At 48.0% G+C, this 23,003-nt stretch overlaps 2 protein-coding genes across 2 annotated transcripts in view; one reads left to right on the top strand and one right to left on the bottom strand.

The window, feature by feature from the left end:
• The window catches only part of LOC142194239 (stromal interaction molecule 1-like), a 308,297-nt gene that overhangs the window by 150,794 nt on the left and 134,500 nt on the right, over positions 1–23,003 (bottom strand). The window lies entirely within an intron of this gene.
• On the top strand, positions 92–5,470 carry LOC142193519 (olfactory receptor 52K2-like). The gene is made up of 3 exons (XM_075262492.1): positions 92–145; positions 4,195–5,175; positions 5,348–5,470. Exons 1-3 carry the CDS (start codon positions 92–94, stop codon positions 5,468–5,470), a joined length of 1,158 nt encoding a protein of 385 aa, XP_075118593.1.

Below are 23,003 nucleotides of genomic sequence, written 5' to 3'. Positions count from 1 at the left end.
GGTTTGACATCACCACCAGGTAGTGATGGGCAGATGGCAGGTTCTACTGCATTCGGGTTACTCCTCAGTCCATGTTTCAGGTGACAAGAAGATGACTGAAGAGTATGAAGATGGGCCAGTGCAGATGCTGCAGCGAGTACCTGAGGTAAGTGCTCGGGGAACACACGGAACAGACACAAACCCATGTGATGGGGATACGTGACTAATATTCGCACACTGTCACCATTATTACACCTGGGCTTTGGTCTAATGTGCGGGTTTACCATAAGTCATTATTCCGACCATTTCCCTACATGATCAGTTTGTTCTGGATGTAAATCGGACAGGACACTGAAGAAGTGCCCAGTCCATAGTCTACAAGTGTCTATGGGGTGAATGCTACATAGGCGCCATACTCTATAAGGCAGGGGTCCCCAACTATGGGTTCGTGGACCAGGACTGGGCTGTTGGGTTTTTCTGTTGGTCCATGAGGAGGGCGGCAGGCTGGTCTCGGATACTTTGCACTAGACCACGTTGCTATGATAACGTGTAAATTATTGGGTAGCGCGACGTCCTCTAGCTGCTAAGGACACTGCGCTACCCAATATCTTACACATTACCAATGTACCGTGGCTTAGCGTGAGTCTAGTGATTCACCGTGTCCGCTCCGATGCCATGTCACGCCGGCCTGCACCGCAGAACATCCCAGCAGAGAGCCTTCCAGTCTACACGGTGGAGCCTCCCTATAATCAGATCCAAATCCCTCCATAACACGAACACCAATGGTCTTGCTTGAAGCTGGTCCCTGGTCCGAAAAAGGTTGTGGACCAATCCCATAAGGGATTTACTATTCAGGGACATATCATCTAAACTCGAGGTATAGAAAGCTTGTAGGATCAGCGCCAAACCATCCTGTGTACGGGGTCGTTGGGTTTTACCATGACTTATATGTAGTGGGATCGGCCCCCATTGCCTTCACTACAATCATCCATTTCACTCATTCCAATAGAGAATAACTCACCATCCCCTTGAACAAAGGATGGATGGTGGCCCCAGTGGTCGGACCCCAATATCTATGACATGTCTGGTTTATTATTGGTTCTTGGTCCTGTTGGGGGAATCATAATACCCCAGAGATATGCTGTCTGTAAAGGAAAATTAATTAACAGGCCAAGATTGGCTTCAGCCATCTTTAGCCTGGAGAATCACGAAGACACATGGTGGTGGTGTATCAAAATGGATTCTGATTTAATGGTGGCTAGAACAACAATATATATCACATGGCATAGACAGAACAGGATTGGCTAGTATAACTAGTCTAACATCTATTGATGGAGAAGTTCGTAACAATAGCCCTGATGCATATCTATTGGATAAGAAACTGGAGAGAGGTCACACCCCCCCTGAAGGCTAGCTCTACTCTAAAATGGAGTCAGTGACCTCATGGTAGCAGCATGGTATCAATCAAAATGGCAGCCATCAGCACATGTCTCAAATACACACCCTAGATGTCTATCTCATGGTATTCTAAAGACAAAAGACATCCTTGTTGGAGACAATTAGCTTAATTACCCTTCTCTTGTCCCTTTATCTTTGGAAGGGTCTTTGGTCTTTGATCCTTTCCTAACAATGCCCCTGATTCCAGACGATCTGTCCCCATCTTTTGTAAGATAGCATCACCCAATACACAGAGCATAGTATTTACATAACCAGTCTGGCAAGTCTCCAAATTGCTCATCTATGGACAGATAGAACAATCTCAGCCCCCACCTCTATACACAATTTTTCATAAGGTATTATTAGCCCCCCACAGTCCCATAACCTAAAAAGTGACACCTGCTCTGGGCGGCCGTTCCGAGGCTCTATAGGGACTGTCACTTGCACAACATTGCGACCTCTTTTATTTACCAGCCACCATGTTTTTTTTTCCCATGACCCCAAGCGGTCCTTACACGTGATGGCTGGACAGTCCATATACAAGTCCTATTTAACCCTTTGCAGCCGTGGGCGCCCCATATACTGCAGAGGGTTATGATACCGCCAGCTACATGTTCATTTCCAGCGCTGGAGTTAATCAGCGGAAATATCTGTTAATTATCATCCTGTTTATGAGGCCGAGATCTCCGGGGACGACAGCTGAGAAAACACTGAGGTCCCTGAAGCCTAAAGATTAGTGCGGAGAACTGCACCCGAAACGCGGAGAGGCCGGAGCTGTCAGAGGACTGGAGCTCGTGCCCGCACATAGAGGCAACCTAAGGAGGAACTCCAGCAATGACCAAGAATGAAATAGGAAGCCATATTAAGTGCGGGGCTCTAATCATCTGCATTAATGCCGTTGTATAAATTAGTTCTGGGGTACAATGCGGGGGCTGAAATAAATTCCGGGGTCTGATCAGGGGTCTGTATAGGGTCTGATTAATGTTGTGGTCAGGTCTGGTACGTCTGCACGAGATGTTGTCATGATTGTCGGTATTATTGGATATGTTGGTCTCATGTGGCGGTATTATTGGATATGTTGGTCTCATGTGGCGGTATAACTGGATATGTTGGTCTCATGTGGCGGTATTACTGGATATGTTGGTCTCATGTGGCGGTATTATTGGATATGTTGGTCTCATGTGGCGGTATTATTGGATATGTTGGTCTCATGTGGCGGTATTATTGGATATGTTGGTCTCATGTGACGGTATTATTGGATATGTTGGTCTCATGTGGCGGTATTATTGGATATGTTGGTCTCATGTGGCGGTATTATTGGATATGTTGGTCTCATGTGGCGGTATTATTGGATATGTTGGTCTCATGTGGCGGTATTATTGGATATGTTGGTCTCATGTGATGGTATTATTGGATATGTTGGTCTCATGTGGCGGTATTATTGGATATGTTGGTCTCATGTGGCGGTATTATTGGATATGTTGGTCTCATGTGACGGTATTACTGGATATGTTGGTCTCATGTGGTGGTATTATTGGATATGTTGGTCTCATGTGGCGGTATTATTGGATATTATAGGCCATCAGGAGAACATTACAGCAGTGAGACACGTACGATGGCCACTCAGTGTCTGTGATGGATCATGTCCATTACTGTACACAAGAGCAGCACAGAGCAGACACAACCTGGGCAGATGTATCTACAGTCCCCTGGGCAGATGTATGTACAGTCCCCTGGGCAAATGTATATACAGTCCCCTGGGCAGGTCCTTCTAGTAATATTAGATCTCCCCAATATATGTATCAAACAGTGTCCAAATAAAACGGTCATACCGGGCACATATAACACTGCCAGACAGCTCCCTAAGTAACTCAGACCAGGAGGTGCAGCAGTATCCAGCCTTTTGGTAATGTTGGGTACCAAATGTGGGATTGTGGGTGCAGAGACCATTATGTAGATGTGGTGCCCCATTAAAGTGGTTGTCCCAAGATTTGCAGGAAACTCAGGGGCAGCCAAGGTGGATATAGAACAAAATAAGCCATACTGAATTCCCCCATCCCCAGGACTGTGTGCACGGTACTCACCCTGTTGGAAGTGCTTGGTCTTCGTGGTCATGTGAGCCTCGTCATTTCCAGCCCAGTGAGTCCCAACACCAAAGGGAAAGAGGAGCAGAACTCAACAACGCCTGAATTTCCAATAATTCCTAGTAAACCCCTTTAAGATAAACAGGTGATAGTCTAGTGACAAGCCCCTACAGTTGGATTCACACGTAGCGGTAGTGTACCGACAAGCCATTTACTACACGTTTTACCATAATTTGCTGCAGCTCTTTACAGGTTATACATTGTACAAGTAATAGGTTTAGCTGCCATAGAAGTGGACGGAGAAAGTTGCACATTGTCACGACAACCTCTCCATTATCCTCCGCCTGGATGAAGCGGTCGGAGGCTGGCTCACTGGGGAGGGCAGAAGATGAGGGGCCCACATTCTGGGGAAAGGTCGGGTACCATTTGTAGGACAGACCATTACAACATATAGAATGGCCCTTTAACCCCGTCCTGACATCTGCTGTAATAGTACATGAGGAGGTAAGTGGCCGCCATGGCTCCCGGGTCTACCGCTGAGAGGAGTGAATGGTCTCACATAAGTTTTGTTCCTTGGACTTTCTCTTTAGAAGTAATTGTTGCCTTGGTCACATTATATGGGATTTGCACCTCATTGGGCCCCAACGAAAACAATAATGATTTCTATATGTCATCAATGTCTTTCTGATTTTAGGAGCCACCATCATCCATGGAGACCTTCACTACCAACCCCAATGTGAACCAATCTCACACCACCTTCCTCCTCGTTGGGTTCTCCGGAATCACAGTCCACAGGCGATTGTTGTTCATCCCGTTTCTTCTCATATACTCGCAAATATTGTTCAGTAATTGTGTCATGATCTACAGGATCATGGCGGATCCGACTCTACAGTCTCCCATGTATCTTCTCATCTGTCTCCTGTTTCTGGTCAACCTTTCCTGCACAACCACCTTCATGCCACAGTTTCTCTTGGGTTTGGCTTTTGACCTGAACCAGATCACCTTGAGTCAATGCCTGGTCCAGATGTGGTTCGTCTACGTCATCGTCATGTTTGAGTCCGTCGTCATCCTGTTGATGGCTTTAGACAGATACGTAGCCATCTGTAAACCCTTGCGCTACCATAAAATCATGACCTATCGCTTACTAACCCAACTGGCTTTGGCCGCTTTGGCGAGAAGTGTCCTGGTCGTCACTCCAATAGTTTATCTCGACGCCAGGGTGAAGTTTTGTAAATCCAATGTTATTCTTGATTTTGTTTGCGAGAACATGGGAATCCTGAAACTGGCCTGTGAGGACATCTCCAAGATCCAAGCCATAGGGCTGATCGTGAGGATGATGATCACAGTGGTGGAAGGAAGTCTTCTCTTCATCTCCTACCTTACGATTCTACATACTACGATGTTTGTCCTTAAGCAGTCTTGGAACAAAGCCCTGAACACATGCAGCTCGCACATCATGGTGGCCTTGATGATCTACGCCAGCAGCGTCTTATCGGCCCTCATATATCGGCTGGAGACATCAGTCTCGGTAGATATACAGAATTTAACCAGTGCCATCTACTTTCTGCTTCCGGCCACCATTAACCCGATCATCTATGGGGTAAGAGTGAAGGAGATCCGGCTGAGCTTACAGAAAATGTTGGGGTACAAAACAGGTTTCCAAACTCCCCGGCAGGTGGGACAGAACAAGAACTAGGGGCCCATCACCGCAAAGATACCGAGTAGCAATAGATTCACGTCGTACCTTGTTCCTCAAAAAAACTCTGTAGACTAAGTTCACATTTGTGTCAGAGTCTTAGTTCGAAGCCTCCAAGTGTCCCTCGGGATCCGTTCTTGCCCATCATTAGCCGGACTGGTTGTCCATACTTCTGGTCCTGCAATGGATTGGCAACGAGAATGGAAGCAACGATGCAGATGTGAACATTCCCCAAGCAAAATCTCCACTTCCAAGGTGTCTGGTGTATCCCTGAGATGTTCGAGATCTTAGGTTTGCTCCTTCAGTAGAAACCCCACCGATCCCCGGTTTATAGAGAGAACCTTCCATGTGTACATAAGGAAAATCTCCCAATATGGAATCTGTATCCACCTCTCCCTGGTCTATATACTGTATACTATTCTATATACGATACATTGTTATTTGTTTACTTCACAGGAAATAAATTGTAGCGTCTTCATCTGTTTCTCTCCAGTCTCAGTGAATGTATGTGAGCGCTCAGAGATATATATACAGTACTGAGCCCCTTTATATTACATACCAGCCCAGGGGACGTGTATCAAAAAATACTTATACTCACCTGTCCTGGTCTGAGCATCCGCTCCGGGGTTCCTTCCTGTGGTAGATGCTAAATCTTAGCAGGCTAAAGGACCTCAGATGATGTCATGACATCATGAAAGGTCCTTTAACCCACTAGGATGTCATCAGACTGGGGGGGGGGGGGGCAGAGCGATTCGGGACACAACAGTGTGGAAGTTGCTGGGACTGATGGAAGGTAAGAAGGAGAAAAGAGAACATGTGTGAGCAAGAGGGGGACATGGGGGTGCAGGCTGTGTGTGAGCAAGAGGGGGACATGGGGGTGCAGGCTGTGTATGAGCAAGAGGGGGAGATGGGGTGCAGGATGTATGTGAGCAAGAGGGGGACATGGGGGTGCAGGCTGTATGTGAGCAAGAGGGAGGAATGGGGCTGCGGGATGTGTGTGAGCAAGAGGGGGACATGGGGGTGCAGGCTGTATGTGAGCAAGAGGGAGGAATGGGGCTGCAGGATGTGTGTGAGCAAGAGGGGGACATGGAGGTGCAGGCTGTGAGTGAGCAAGAGGGGGACATGGGGTGCAGGCTGTGTGTGAGCAAGAGGGGGACATGGAGGTGCAGGCTGTGTGTGAGCAAGAGGGGAGACATGGAGGTGCAGGCTGTGTGTGAGCAAGAGCAGAGACACGGGGTGCAGGCTGTGTGAGCAAGAGGGGAGACATGGGGGGCAGGCTGTGTGTGAGCAAGAGGGGGACATGGGGTGCAGGCTGTGTGTGAGCAAGAGGGGGACATGGGGTGCAGGCTGTATGTGAGCAAGAGAAGAAAATGGGGGTGCAGGCTGTGTGTGAGTAATAGGGGGACATGGGGGTGCAGGCTGTGTGTGAGCAAGAGGGGGACATGGGGTGCAGGCTGTGTGTGATCAAGAGGGGGACATGGGGTGCAGGCTGTGTGTGAGCAAGAGGGGGACATGGGGGTGCAGGTTGTGTGTGAGCAAGAGGGGGACATGGGGGTGCAGGCTGTGTAAGCAAGAAGGGGACATGGGGTGCAGGCTGTGTGTGAGCAAGAGGGGGACATGGGGGTGCAGGCTGTGTAAGCAAGAGGGGGACATGGGGTGCAGGCTGTGTGTAAGCAAGAGGGGGACATGGGGTGCAAGCTGTGTAAGCAAGAGGGGGACATGGGGTGCAGGCTGTGAGTGAGTAAGAGGGGGAGATGGGGTGCAGGATGTGTGTCAGCAAGAGGGGGACATGGGGGTGCAGGCTGTGTGTGAGCAAGAGGGGAGACATGGAGGTGCAGGCTGTGTGTGAGCAAGAGGGGGACATGGAGGTGCAGGCTGTGTGTGAGCAAGAGGGGAGACATGGAGGTGCAGGCTGTGTGTGAGCAAGAGGGGAGACATGGGGGTGCAGGCTGTGTGTGAGCAAGAGGGGAGACATGGGGGGCAAGCTGTGTGAGCAAGAGGGGAGACATGGGGGGCAGGCTGTGTGTGAGCAAGAGAAGAAAATGGGGGTGCAGGCTGTGTGTGAGCAAGAGGGGGACATGAGGTGCAGGCTGTGTGTGATCAAGAGGGGGACATGGGGTGCAGGCTGTGTGTGAGCAAGAGGGGGACATGGGGGTGCAGGCTGTGTGTGAGCAAGAGGGGGACATGGGGGTGCAGGCTGTGTAAGCAAGAGGGGGACATGGGGTGCAGGCTGTGTGTGAGCAAGAGGGGGACATGGGGGTGCAGGCTGTGTGTGAGTAATAGGGGGACATGGGGGTGCAGGCTGTGTGTGAGCAAGAGGGGGACATGGGGGTGCAGGCTGTGTGTGAGCAAGAGGAGGACATGGTGGTGCAAGCTGTGTGTGAGCACGAGGGGGACATGGGGGTGCAGACTGTGTGTGAGCAAGAGGGAGGAAAGGGGGTGCAGGCTGTGTGTGAGTAATAGGGGGACATGGGGTGCAGGCTGTGTGTGAGCAAGAGGGGGACATGGGGGTGCAGGCTGTGTGTGAGCAAGAGGGGGACATGGTGGTGCAAGCTGTGTGTGAGCACGAGGGGGACATGGGGGTGCAGGCTGTGTGTGAGAAAGAGGGGGACATGGGGGTGCAGGCTGTGTGTGAGTAATAGGGGGACATGGGGGTGCAGGCTGTGTGTGAGCAAGAGGGGGACATGGGGGTGCAGGCTGTGTGTGAGCAAGAGGGGGACATGGGGGTGCAGGCTGTGTGTGAGTAATAGGGGGACATGGGGGTGCAGGCTGTGTGTGAGCAAGAGGGGGACATGGGGGTGCAGGCTGTGTGTGAGCAAGAGGGGGACATGGGGTGCAGGCTGTGTGTGAGCAAGAGGGGGACATGGTGGTGCAAGCTGTGTGTGAGCACGAGGGGGGCATGGGGGTGCAGGCTGTTTGTGAGCACGAGGGGGACATGGGGGTGCAGGCTGTGTGTGAGCACGAGGGGGACATGGGGGTGCAGGCTGTGTGTGAGCAAGAAGGAAGAAAGGGGGTGCAGGCTGTGTGTGAGTAATAGGGGGACATGGGGTGCAGGCTGTGTGTGAGCAAGAGGGGGACATGGGGGTGCAGGCTGTGTGTGAGCAAGAAGGAAGAAAGGGGGTGCAGGCTGTGTGTGAGTAATAGGGGGACATGGGGTGCAGGCTGTGTGTGAGCACGAGGGGGACATGGGGGTGCAGGCTGTGTGTGAGCACGAGGGGGACATGGGGGTGCAGGCTGTGTGTGAGCATGAGGGGGGCATGGGGGTGCAGCCTGTGTGTGAGTAATAGGGGGACATGGGGTGCAGGCTGTGTGTGAGTAATAGGGGGACATGGGGTGCAGGCTGTGTGTGAGTAATAGGGGGACATGGGGGTGCAGGCTGTGTGTGAGCAAGAGGGAGGAATGGGGGTGCAGGCTGTGTGTGATCAAGAGGGGGACATGGGGTGCAGGTTGTGTGTGAGTAATAGGAGGACATGGGGTGCAGGCTGTGTGTGAGTAATAGGAGGACATGGGGTGCAGGCTGTGTGTGAGTAATAGGAGGACATGGGGTGGAGGCTGTGTGTGACCAAGAGGGGGACATGGGGGTGCAATACTGATTTAACCAGTGATAGAGTCAGATGATAAACATTGAAAGCTGACAATACTGAAATGTATCTGACTATCCTAGTAAGGTGACATCGATCAATTACAGGGACAGACTGAAAACCTTATGAGATGACATCACCGGCACCTGAGACTGACAGAAGGAAACTGCTACTGAATAAAGTACAAGACATCTTGGTTACAAGAGCTGGAGGTTCCATTTCTGTCGTTTCCTTCTTTGTGTTACACTTTTAGTCTTGAGGAGCATTTACAGGAGAAGAGACAATGAGAGAAGCAAATAACTAGTCCCAAGACTAACAAGTGTGCGGCCCCCGGGGACCCAGAAGAAAAGATAAGAGAGGAAGCGTCAGCGACACCAGGAGCAGTCACTGAGTTGCGATCCGGACGGCTGATTAAGCTGTCCGGGTCTTGACTGCGCGTGCTGAGTGCGCTTCCTCCTTCCCCCCTCCCGGCGGCTGACGCTGGCCTGGGCGGGGTTTGGAGGAGGCGGGGTTTACCCGCGCTATTTAACTTCCGGCGCTGGGCGGGGACTTCCTCTTGGATCCCCGCCAGCGTTCGGAGCGGTTTGATCTTCGCGTCTGAAGATCATGGACCAAGGTACCCGGCAACAGCAGCTCATGGAGCTGCTGCAGCGAAGGGTAAGTGACGAGGGGACGGCATGGCTGGAAACACTGCTCTCTTCGAGCGGTGGTTTCAGCCTGCCTCCCGCTCCACCAATGCCGCAGCGGGAGACCTCTACCCGGCCTAGTAGGACGGCGAGGCCTCCCGTGCGGCTGTCCCCCGATGCGGCCCCCAGCAGCCGGAGCAGGGCTCCGGCTCGGGGGTCTGCGCGCTCTGTGTCGCGTGCTGCCCGGGCTCCTGCACGTACCGGGCGGCGCGCAACTTCACAGTCGGGTGGCGCGGGCGCCCGGGCTCGCGGGCGTCGGCCCCCTTTAATGGTGTCTGGGCAATCGGTTGGGGGGGTGGTTCCCCCCCCTCCTCCTACGGCTGTTACTACTGCTGCCTCAGAGGTTCCCATGGTTGTTGAGCCCCCTTTGCATGTTGCCCCCCCGGTGCCTGCCCAGTTTGTTCAAGGGAGTGCCCCCCCTATGGTGGCTTCCCAGCAGGCCACAGTAGTTGCGCCCCCTGTTGGGTCTAGTGACCCTTCTGTTTCTGCTCCCACTTTGGCACCCCCCCGCAGCCTGGTAGATTGGCGCGGTGGTTTGGGAGGGCATCTACCACCCCGGCTGGGACAGACAGTGCCGCAATGTGCCAGAATGTAGTCTCTCAGGCGCCGGTTCCCCTACCTGCCGCGGTTTCTCCAGTTTTGTTTCATGACAGTGAGGAGGAGTTCTTTGACGTAGATTATATCCCCGGAACTCCGCATGTTTTGCCGCGTACTCATTCCCGTTCGCTTTCTGGTCATGTGCCGGGGTCTGGGGCCCGCTCCTACAGGAGCTTTGGGCCTGATGATGAGTCCTTACGTTCAGGTCGTTCGCGGCGTTATCGGAGTCGCTCTAGGTCGCGGAGTCGCCGTAGGCGTCGGGGGTCTCGTTACAGCAGGCGTAGATCAGAGTCCCGTTCGTCTTCTTCATCGCGCGATTCCCGTAGGTCACGGCGTTCGCACTACAGCAGGAGTTCCAGGAGGCGGAGTGGGAGGAGGGAATATGGTTCCGCCCAGGGCGTCCCAGTCGTGCCTGCTGCTGTGGTTCCTGACCCTCCTCCTGTAGTGGCTCCGTTGCCTCCATCCCTGATCGCCTCGTCGCAGATTCCAGTGATTCCGGCTGGTGAGTTGTCCTGTTCACAGGCTTGGTCCTCTCAAACGCCACCTGCTGGTGGTGATGTATTGGATGTGTTGAAGGCTATGGTTAGTCAGTTGGAAGGTAGGGGGCAGTCTCTTGCTTCTCCAGGGGCGGCTGGTACGCAGCCTGAGCCGGTTCCCCCTCCTTCAGGTTTAAGGTTTCGTGATTCGTATTTTTGTGCTGTGGCTCCGTTGGGTACTCATGTTTCGGCGGAGCTTCGGCAAAAGATCACGTCTAATGAGTTTGTTGATATTTGGCTTTTGTTATCGCCCGATCAGATTACGGTAGATAAAGAAAGAGGGTTTGGTCGGGGTGATGATAAGAAGCCCAAAGTAGCTAAAACTTTCTCGAATTGGTTACAAGCCTTTGCTATTTATTCTTGTATCCTGTGTCAATCAGCACCTTCTATGGCAGCTGATCTTTTTGTATATCTTGAGACTATTTTTACAGCTCACAAGCTTTATGGAGGGACGGCATGGTGGAGATACGACGAGGAGTTTCGGCGTCGGTTGGCGCTTCAGCCGGAAGTTGGTTGGGCCTCCAAGGCTACTGACATTTGGATCCAGCTGATGCTTTCGCCAAAGCCGATTTCCTCTTCCTTTCCATCCGCGGCCGCTGGGGGAGCCGGTTCTCCCTCCGCGGCCGTTCGCAGGCCAGGCGCCTGTTGGATGTTTAATGAAGGACACTGTCGTTTCTTCACATCATGCCGTTTCAAGCATGAATGTTCAATTTGTGGAGGAGCTCATTCCGCCTTGCGCTGTGCCAAGCGCGGTAGGGCCCCTAAGTCCGGTACGGGTAAACCCGAGGACGCCGGTGAGCGCAGTAAGGATGCGCCCCTGGCTCGACAGGTACCCCAGGAGACAGGAAGCAGACCTACTGCTTAACGGTTTTACTTTTGGTTTTTATATACCTCATGTTCCTAGTTGTTCCGTTACGTTTTCGGATAATTTACGTTCTGTCCAGAAAGATTTAGTTGTAGCTCAGGTTAAGATTGATAAGGAAGTTGAGTTGGGTCGTTTGGCTGGCCCATTTGCACAACCCCCTTTTCCAAATTTTAGGGTGTCCCCGCTGGGTTTGGTCCCGAAGAAGGAGGCCGGTAAATTCAGATTGATTCACCATTTGTCTTTTCCCCCGGGCGAATCGGTGAATGATGGTATCCCGAAGGAGGAGACGATGGTGTCATATGTCTCTTTTGATAGAGCGGTCTCCTTGGTGGTCAATGCCGGCAGGGGTGCCCTCTTGGCGAAATCCGATATTGAAGCGGCGTTTCGTCTGTTGCCGGTACATCCAGATTGCTATCACTTATTGGGTTGCCAGTTTGGGGGTTCGTATTATTATGACATGTGTTTGCCCATGGGGTGCTCCATTTCTTGCCGTTACTTTGAGTTGTTTAGCACGTTTTTAGAGTGGGTTGTTCGGCAAGAGACGGGGTCCCAGGCGGTGATTCACTATTTAGATGATTTTCTTTTTGTTGGTCCTGCTTCTTCTCGTTTGTGCGAATATTTACTTAACACTTTTCGTTTCTTTGCAGGTTATTTTGGGGTTCCTCTTGCGCTTGACAAGACGGAGGGTCCGGTTTCGTCACTCTCCTTCTTGGGCATTCTTATTGATTCGGACCGTATGATACTTCAGCTTCCGCAGGACAAGTTGTCTCGCCTTCGGGCGGATGTGGATTTTTGCTTGTCGGCCCGCAAGGTCCAGCTGTCTCGTTTGCAGTCTTTGCTGGGTCAGCTGGCCTTTGCGTGTAGAATTTTTCCTATGGGGCGTGTTTTTTCTCGACGCCTGTCTATGGCCACGGCTGGAGTCCGCATGCCGCATCATTATGTGCGGATAACGAGCGTCCTGCGGGAGGACTTGAAGGTCTGGAAGTCCTTTTTGTTAGATTATTCCGGTGTTTCTTGTTTCCCAGAGAAGGAGTTGTGCAATTCTGACCTCCAGCTTGTCACTGACGCTGCTGGCTCGTCTGGTTATGGGGCCGTTTTCGGTTCCCACTGGTCCGCTGCTCCATGGCCCCAAAGCTGGTTGTCTGCTGGTTTTACTCGTAACCTTACTTTGTTGGAATTGTTTCCAATTGTGGTTGCCTTGGAGTTGTGGGGCGCGGACATGGCGAATCAGCGTGTTTTGTTTTGGTGTGACAATGAGAGCGTTGTTTCTGTAATTAATAGTCTCTCGTCCAGCTCTTTACCTGTTTTGTCTTTGCTCCGCCGTTTGGTTTTGAAATGTTTACAGTTCAATTTGGTTTTTAAGGCTCGCCATGTCCCGGGTGTTCATAACGTTGTTGCTGATGCTCTTTCTCGTTTTCAGTGGGAGCGCTTCAGAGACCTGCACCCGAGAGCGGATTTGGTGGGCTGCCCGTGCCCTCCTTTGCTGTGGGATCTGGTTCTGCAGTCCTGAGCCCGTTGTTGCAAGAATCCGTCACGGCTGCGACTTGGTCTGCACATGGTAAGGCGTGGAATGAGTGGCTGTCCTTTGGTTCACCAGAAAGGCTGTTGGATCCCGACTGTTGTAAGGATTTGACTTTTGCTTATTTAGCCCGTTTGAAGTCGGATGGCGTGTTGGCCGCTACTGCGGCCCGGAGGTTGTCGGGAGTAGCTTTTGGGCTTAAATTGTTGGGTTTTCCGGATGTAACGAAGGATTTTGCTTTTCAGTTGATTTTGCGGGGTTGGAAGAAGTCTGCGCGCCCTGTTGATAAGCGTCGCCCGGTTTCGTTTTTTCTTTTGCGTCGCTTGGTCGGGATAACAGGATCGGTCTGTTCTTCCCCGTTTGAGGCGGAATTATTGAGTTGTGCATTTGTATTGGCGTTTTTTGGGGCGTTGCGCGTGGGTGAGCTAGTCGCCCCATCCCGTCGGGCAGCAGGTGGGTTGGCCGCAGACGATGTAGTGCTATTGCAAGATTCCATCCGTGTCCGGGTTAAACGGTCTAAGACTGACCCTTACGGTCAGGGTACTTGGTTGTCTATTTCGCGTTTGGACGGTCCTTTATGCCCCGTCGATCGAGTGCGTCGTTTTGTGGCGCTTCGCCCCTTGGCTAGCCAGTTTTTAGTCCATGCTGACGGCTCCTTTTTTACGAGATTCCAGTTTGATTCTTTGTTTAAGCGTTGTCTTGTTGCTTTGGGAGTCCCGTCGGATGATTTTGGTACGCACTCTTTCCGCATCGGGGCAGCTACTGCTGCCGACGCGGCAGGCCTTTCAGAAGATGAGATTAAGCGTATTGGCCGTTGGCGGTCTAGTTGTTACAGACGTTATGTCCGCCCAGGTCTTCTTACAACTTAGTTTTTTTTTTTTTGTTTTTTTTTTTTTTTGTGTTCCTTTTATGTTTTCTGGGTTGGTTTTCCTGGCAGCCCTTGAAGGGCCTAGCGAAAAGGGCAGAGACTATGGGGTTTTTGGTTCTGCCCTAGAAAGGGTTAAATCAGACACCGCCATTTGTTATGGTTTATCACCTCACCTTTCCTTCACCCCGATGCCTTCCGGCCTTTTTCGCGCCTTGGACGGAGGGGGAGAGTAGGCGGAGTTAGGGCGTTACTGGGGGCGGTGCTTTGAGTTTAAATAATGGGTACGTGGGCGTGGCCTGTACCTTCAGCCCGTGCATCGGCGAGAGAAACTCCCTCCCACCCTACCCATGCGGTTTTTTGGTTTTTATGTGTTGTTATGTTTGTTTTCTTCTGGTTTTTTCTCTCTTTTAGTTGTCACAGCGTGGCGGAAGGTCCATGCCCCGCGGCGGGGCGGAGTTTGCCCACACTGTCGCTGTCCAACAGTGGGCAACCTCTGGGAGAGTCGTAATTGAAGAAGGCGGGGCATGAAAGGGGTTTTTTGTTTGTGTATTTTAAGTTTAAATTGTTAAATTATAAATAAATCGCTGTGGCCAATCCCAGCCTTAACCACACATTTGTCTAATTGTCGTTAGTTTATGTGGTGTCTGAGGAGATGTGCTTAAACAACCGGTTAACAATTCCCAATAGTCTTTGTTTTTCATAAGATTTTTAAAAAAAAAAAAATAAAAAAAAATAAAAAGGGGGTTTTATATATTTGCATTGACGTCTCTCTTTGTTTTTCAGGTCCTTATCCAGTGGTTTGGATTTTAGGCCACTCGTATATTTATTGGGCAGCGCGGCGTGCCGCAATCCGACCTGGAGGTTTGCAACTCGGTTTCCAGGAAGCGGAGCTGAGATGGCACGGAATCAGAGGGATGAGCTGGTCGCAGATGCTGCCACAAGTGGTTGAGATTGGAAGAACCTCCCAGGCCCCTGTGGTGCTGGTGTTTCATGCCGGTGGCAACGATTTGGGTGTGATGCGTTTATCTGAGTTGATTTCCCTGATTCGATCTGATGTGGATCGCTTTCCTGCCTTTTTTCAAGATGTCATTATTGTCTGGTCTGAAATTGTCCCTCGGGCAAGGTGGCGTGATGCCCGAGATCCGGCAGCTTTGGAGCGTGCGAGGCGCCTACTTAACTTGCGTGTGTCGCGCCACGTCCGCTCCCGGTCGGGAGTGGTGGTTCGGCACAGGCAGCTTGAGGGTGACAACAGGGCGCTGCTCCGGGGTGATGGTGTCCATTTGTCTGACATTGGTCTAGACATTTTTTTGTCTGGGCTTCAGGATGGTATTGAGCGTGCTCTTTTTATGCTCTTGGAGGGGGGTCGGACCCCTTTGTAGGTTTACGTCGGGTTCCGGTGGCGGGACCTTGCGCCTTCCCCTTCCCATCCCCTCTGGTCATCGGTGTAGAAGATGAGGCGCGTCACCCGCTGAATATTACATCACATGCACACCGCAATGCGGTGGCGGGGCATTCTGGTGACGCGCTTGGTCTAGAAAGGGAGGGGATAGCAGGGTTCTGCCGATGTGTGTACGTTTAATAAAGCTGTGGCCGACCCCCACAATTTTAACCATCCAAAAGTGTCAGTGTTATTTATGAGGGGCTCAGCCATGGGAGGAGGTTGGTCTGGGTTACGCCACGGTTACGCGTGGTCGAGACAACCGGCCCCTGTGTATACTGTGTCCTATATACAGGTGAGTACAAGAGGAACAACACATGGACAAGGCGCTCGCTTATACAACTCACTGAGTACACGTAATGTAGTAGATGTCACCGGCAGTCCTATGTAACACCACAGATAACACAGTGATAACTCTCTATATACAGGTAATGTAGTAGGTGTCACCGGCAGTCCTATGTAACACCACAGATAACACAGTGATAACTCTCTATATACAGGTAATGTAGTAGATGTCACCGGCAGTCCTATGTAACACCACAGATAACACAGTGATAACTCTCTATATACAGGTAATGTAGTAGATGTCACCGGCAGTCCTATGTAACACCACAGATAACACAGTGATAACTCTCTATATACAGGTAATGTAGTAGATGTCACCTGCAGTCCTATGTAACACCACAGATAACACAGTGATAACTCTCTATATACAGGTAATGTAGTAGATGTCACCGGCAGTCCTATGTAACACCACAGATAACACAGTGATAACTCTCTATATACAGGTAATGTAGTAGATGTCACCGGCAGTCCTATGTAACACCACAGATAACACAGTGATAACTCTCTATATACAGGTAATGTAGTAGATGTCACCGGCAGTCCTATGTAACACCACAGATAACACAGTGATAACTCTCTATATACAGGTAATGTAGTAGATGTCACCGGCAGTCCTATGTAACACCACAGATAACACAGTGATAACTCTCTATATACAGGTAATGTAGTAGATGTCACCGGCAGTCCTATGTAACACCACAGATAACACAGTGATAACTCTCTATATACAGGTAATGTAGTAGATGTCACCGGCAGTCCTATGTAACACACAGATAACACAGTGATAACTCTCTATATACAGGTAATGTAGTAGATGTCACCGGCAGTCCTATGTAACACCACAGATAAAACAGTGATAACTCTCTATATACAGGTAATGTAGTAGATGTCACCGGCAGTCCTATGTAACACTACAGATAACACAGTGATAACTCTCTATATACAGGTAATGTACTAGATGTCACCGGCAGTCCTATGTAACACCACAGATAACACAGTGATAACTCTCTATATACAGGTAATGTAGTAGATGTCACCGGCAGTCCTATGTAACACCACAGATAACACAGCGATAACTCTCTATATACAGGTAATGTAGTAGATGTCACCGGCAGTCCTATGTAACACTACAGATAACACAGTGATAACTCTCTATATACAGGTAATGTAGTAGATGTCACCGGCAGTCCTATGTAACACCACAGATAACACAGTGATAACTCTCTATATACAGGTAATGTAGTAGATGTCACCGGCAGTCCTATGTAACACCACAGATAAAACAGTGATAACTCTCTATATACAGGTAATGTAGTAGATGTCACCGGCAGTCCTATGTAACACCACAGATAACACAGTGATAACTCTCTGAGTACAGGTAATGTAGTAGATGTCACCGGCAGTCCTATGTAACACTACAGATAACACAGTGATAACTCTCTATATACAGGTAATGTAGTCGATGTCACCGGCAGTCCTATGTAACACCACAGATAACACAGTGATAACTCTCTATATACAGGTATTGTAGTAGATGTCACCGGCAGTCCTATGTAACAACACAGATAACACAGTGATAACTCTCTATATACAGGTAATGTAGTCGATGTCACCGGCAGTCCTATGTAACACCACAGATAACACAGTGATAACTCTCTATATACAGGTAATGTAGTAGATGTCACCGGCAGTCCTATGTAACACCACAGATAACACAGTGATAACTCTCTATATACAGGTAATGTAGTAGATATCACCGGCAGTCCTATGTAACACTACAGATAACACAGTGATAACTCTCTATATACAGGTAATGTAGTAGATGTCACCGGCAGTCCTATGTAACACCACAGATAACACAGTGATAACTCTCTATATACAGGTAATGTAGTAGATGTCACCGGCAGTCCTATGTAACACCACAGATAACACAGTGATATCTCTCTATATACAGGTAATGTAGTCGATGTCACCGGCAGTCCTATGTAACACCACAGATAACACAGTGATAACTCTCTATATACAGGTAATGTAGTAGATGTCACCGGCAGTCCTATGTAACACCACAGATAACACAATGATAACTCTCTATATACAGGTAATGTAGTAGATGTCACTGGCAGTCCTATGTAACAGCACAGATAACACAGTGATAACTCTCTATATACAGGTAATGTAGTAGATGTCACCGGCAGTCCTATGTAACACCACAGATAACACAATGATAACTCTCTATATACAGGTAATGTAGTAGATGTCACCGGCAGTCCTATGTAACACCACAGATAACACAGTGATAACTCTCTATATACAGGTAATGTAGTCGATGTCACCGGCAGTCCTATGTAACACCACAGATAACACAGTGATAACTCTCTATATACAGGTATTGTAGTAGATGTCACCGGCAGTCCTATGTAACAACACAGATAACACAGTGATAACTCTCTATATACAGGTAATGTAATAGATGTCACCGGCAGTCCTATGTAACACCACAGATAACACAGTGATAACTCTCTATATACAGGTAATGTAGTAGATGTCACCGGCAGTCCTATGTAACACCACAGATAACACAGTGATAACTTTCTATATACAGGTAATGTAATAGATGTCACCGGCAGTCCTATGTAACACCACAGATAACACAGTGATAACTCTCTATATACAGGTAATGTAGTCGATGTCACCGGCAGTCCTATGTAACACCACAGATAACACAGTGATAACTCTCTATATACAGGTAATGTAGTAGATGTCACCGGCAGTCCTATGTAACACCACAGATAACACAGTGATAACTCTCTATATACAGGTAATGTAGTAGATGTCACCGGCAGTCCTATGTAACACGACAGATAACACAGTGATAACTCTCTATATACAGGTAATGTAGTAGATATCACCGGCAGTCCTATGTAACACTACAGATAACACAGTGATAACTCTCTATATACAGGTAATGTAGTAGATGTCACCGGCAGTCCTATGTAACACCACAGATAACACAGTGATAACTCTCTATATACAGGTAATGTAGTAGATGTCACCGGCAGTCCTATGTAACACCACAGATAACACAGTGATAACTCTCTATATACAGGTAATGTAGTCAATGTCACCGGCAGTCCTATGTAACACCACAGATAACACAGTGATAACTCTCTATATACAGGTAATGTAGTAGATGTCACCGGCAGTCCTATGTAACACCACAGATAACACAGTGATAACTCTCTATATACAGGTAATATAGTAGATGTCACCGGCAGTCCTATGTAACACCACAGATAACACAGTGATAACTCTCTATATACAGGTAATGTAGTAGATGTCACCGGCAGTCCTATGTAACACCACAGATAACACAGTGATAACTCTCTATATACAGGTAATGTAGTAGATGTCACCGGCAGTCCTATGTAACACCACAGATAACACAGTGATAACTCTCTATATACAGGTAATGTAGTAGATGTCACCGGCAGTCCTATGTAACACCACAGATAACACAGTGATAACTCTCTATATACAGGTAATGTAGTAGATGTCACCGGCAGTCCTATGTAACACCACAGATAACACAGTGATAACTCTCTATATACAGGTAATGTAGTAGGTGTCACCGGCAGTCCTATGTAACACCACAGATAACACAGTGATAACTCTCTATATACAGGTAATGTAGTAGGTGTCACCGGCAGTCCTATGTAACACCACAGATAACACAGTGATAACTCTCTATATACAGGTAATGTAGTAGATGTCACCGGCAGTCCTATGTAACAGCACAGATAACACAGTGATAACTCTCTATATACAGGTAATGTAGTAGATGTCACCGGCAGTCCTATGTAACACTACAGATAACACAGTGATAACTCTCTGAGTACAGGTAATGTAGTAGATGTCACCGGCAGTCCTATGTAACACCACAGATAACACAGTGATAACTCTCTATATACAGGTAATGTAGTAGATGTCACCGGCAGTCCTATGTAACACCACAGATAACACAGTGATAACTCTCTATATACAGGTAATGTAGTAGATGTCACCGGCAGTCCTATGTAACACCACAGATAACACAGTGATAACTCTCTATATACAGGTATTGTAGTAGATGTCACCGGCAGTCCTATGTAACACCACAGATAACACAGTGATAACTCTCTATATACAGGTAATGTAGTAGATGTCACCGGCAGTCCTATGTAACAGCACAGATAACACAGTGATAACTCTCTATATACAGGTAATGTAGTAGATGTCACCGGCAGTCCTATGTAACACCACAGATAACACAGTGATAACTCTCTATATACAGGTAATGTAGTAGATGTCACCGGCAGTCCTATGTAACACCACAGATAACACAGTGATAACTCTCTATATACAGGTAATGTAGTAGATGTCACCGGCAGTCCTATGTAACACTACAGATAACACAGTGATAACTCTCTATATACAGGTAATGTAGTAGATGTCACCGGCAGTCCTATGTAACACCACAGATAACACAGTGATAACTCTCTATATACAGGTAATGTAGTAGATGTCACCGGCAGTCCTATGTAACACCACAGATAACACAGTGATAACTCTCTATATACAGGTAATGTAGTAGATGTCACCGGCAGTCCTATGTAACACCACAGATAACACAGTGATAACTCTCTATATACAGGTAATGTAGTAGATGTCACCGGCAGTCCTATGTAACACTACAGATAACACAGTGATAACTCTCTATATACAGGTAATGTAGTAGATGTCACCGGCAGTCCTATGTAACACCACAGATAACACAGTGATAACTCTCTATATACAGGTAATGTAGTAGATGTCTCCGGCAGTCCTATGTAACACTACAGATAACACAGTGATAACTCTCTATATACAGGTAATGTAGTAGATGTCACCGGCAGTCCTATGTAACACCACAGATAACACAGTGATAACTCTCTATATACAGGTAATGTAGTAGATGTCACCGGCAGTCCTATGTAACACCACAGATAACACAGTGATAACTCTCTATATACAGGTAATGTAGTAGATGTCACCGGCAGTCCTATGTAACACCACAGATAACACAGTGATAACTCTCTATATACAGGTAATATAGTAGATGTCACCGGCAGTCCTATGTAACACCACAGATAACACAGTGATAACTCTCTATATACAGGTAATGTAGTAGATGTCACCGGCAGTCCTATGTAACACCACAGATAACACAGTGATAACTCTCTATATACAGGTAATGTAGTAGATGTCACCGGCAGTCCTATGTAACACCACAGATAACACAGTGATAACTCTCTATATACAGGTAATGTAGTAGATGTCACCGGCAGTCCTATGTAACACCACAGATAACACAGTGATAACTCTCTATATACAGGTAATGTAGTAGATGTCACCGGCAGTCCTATGTAACACCACAGATAACACAGTGATAACTCTCTATATACAGGTAATGTAGTAGGTGTCACCGGCAGTCCTATGTAACACCACAGATAACACAGTGATAACTCTCTATATACAGGTAATGTAGTAGGTGTCACCGGCAGTCCTATGTAACACCACAGATAACACAGTGATAACTCTCTATATACAGGTAATGTAGTAGATGTCACCGGCAGTCCTATGTAACAGCACAGATAACACAGTGATAACTCTCTATATACAGGTAATGTAGTAGATGTCACCGGCAGTCCTATGTAACACTACAGATAACACAGTGATAACTCTCTGAGTACAGGTAATGTAGTAGATGTCACCGGCAGTCCTATGTAACACCACAGATAACACAGTGATAACTCTCTATATACAGGTAATGTAGTAGATGTCACCGGCAGTCCTATGTAACACTACAGATAACACAGTGATAACTCTCTGAGTACAGGTAATGTAGTAGATGTCACCGGCAGTCCTATGTAACACCACAGATAACACAGTGATAACTCTCTATATACAGGTAATGTAGTAGATGTCACCGGCAGTCCTATGTAACACCACAGATAACACAATGATAACTCTCTATATACAGGTAATGTAGTAGATGTCACCGGCAGTCCTATGTAACACTACAGATAACACAGTGATAACTCTCTATATACAGGTAATGTAGTAGATGTCACCGGCAGTCCTATGTAACACTACAGATAACACAGTGATAACTCTCTGAGTACAGGTAATGTAGTAGATGTCACCGGCAGTCCTATGTAACACCACAGATAACACAGTGATAACTCTCTATATACAGGTAATGTAGTAGATGTCACCGGCAGTCCTATGTAACACCACAGATAACACAGTGATAACTCTCTGAGTACAGGTAATGTAGTAGATGTCACCGGCAGTCCTATGTAACACCACAGATAACACAGTGATAACTCTCTATATACAGGTAATGTAGTAGATGTCACCGGCAGTCCTATGTAACACTACAGATAACACAGTGATAACTCTCTGAGTACAGGTAATGTAGTAGATGTCACCGGCAGTCCTATGTAACACCACAGATAACACAGTGATAACTCTCTATATACAGGTAATGTAGTAGATGTCACCGGCAGTCCTATGTAACACTACAGATAACACAGTGATAACTCTCTGAGTACAGGTAATGTAGTAGATGTCACCGGCAGTCCTATGTAACACCACAGATAACACAATGATAACTCTCTATATACAGGTAATGTAGTAGATGTCACCGGCAGTCCTATGTAACACTACAGATAACACAGTGATAACTCTCTGAGTACAGGTAATGTAGTAGATGTCACCGGCAGTCCTATGTAACACCACAGATAACACAGTGATAACTCTCTATATACAGGTAATGTAGTAGATGTCACCGGCAGTCCTATGTAACACTACAGATAACACAGTGATAACTCTCTGAGTACAGGTAATGTAGTAGATGTCACCGGCAGTCCTATGTAACACCACAGATAACACAGTGATAACTCTCTATATACAGGTAATGTAGTAGATGTCACCGGCAGTCCTATGTAACACCACAGATAACACAGTGATAACTCTCTATATACAGGAAATGTAGTAGATGTCACCGGCAGTCCTATGTAACACCACAGATAACACAGTGATAACTCTCTATATACAGGTAATGTAGTAGATGTCACCGGCAGTCCTATGTAACACTACAGATAACACAGTGATAACTCTCTATATACAGGTAATGTAGTAGATGTCACTGGCAGTCCTATGTAACACCACAGATAACACAATGATAACTCTCTATATACAGGTAATGTAGTAGATGTCACCGGCAGTCCTATGTAACACCACAGATAACACAGTGATAACTCTCTATATACAGGTAATGTAGTAGATGTCA

Source organism: Leptodactylus fuscus, chromosome 2 (assembly GCF_031893055.1).
Source record: "Leptodactylus fuscus isolate aLepFus1 chromosome 2, aLepFus1.hap2, whole genome shotgun sequence".
NCBI classification, from domain to species: Eukaryota; Metazoa; Chordata; class Amphibia; order Anura; family Leptodactylidae; genus Leptodactylus; species Leptodactylus fuscus.
Note: the sequence above shows the minus strand (reverse complement) of the source record. Positions and strands in the feature narration are given on the sequence as shown.

Excerpts from the sequence above, each read along its gene's own strand:
- LOC142193519 (XM_075262492.1), top strand. The coding sequence starts at position 92 with ATGACTGAAGAGTATGAAGATGGGCCAGTGCAGATGCTGCAGCGAGTA. Across the intron at positions 146-4,194 it reads TGCTGCAGCGAGTACCTGAG|GAGCCACCATCATCCATGGA; the intron begins GTAAGTGCTCGG and ends TTCTGATTTTAG. Across the intron at positions 5,176-5,347 it reads GTTTCCAAACTCCCCGGCAG|CCGGACTGGTTGTCCATACT; the intron begins GTGGGACAGAAC and ends GCCCATCATTAG.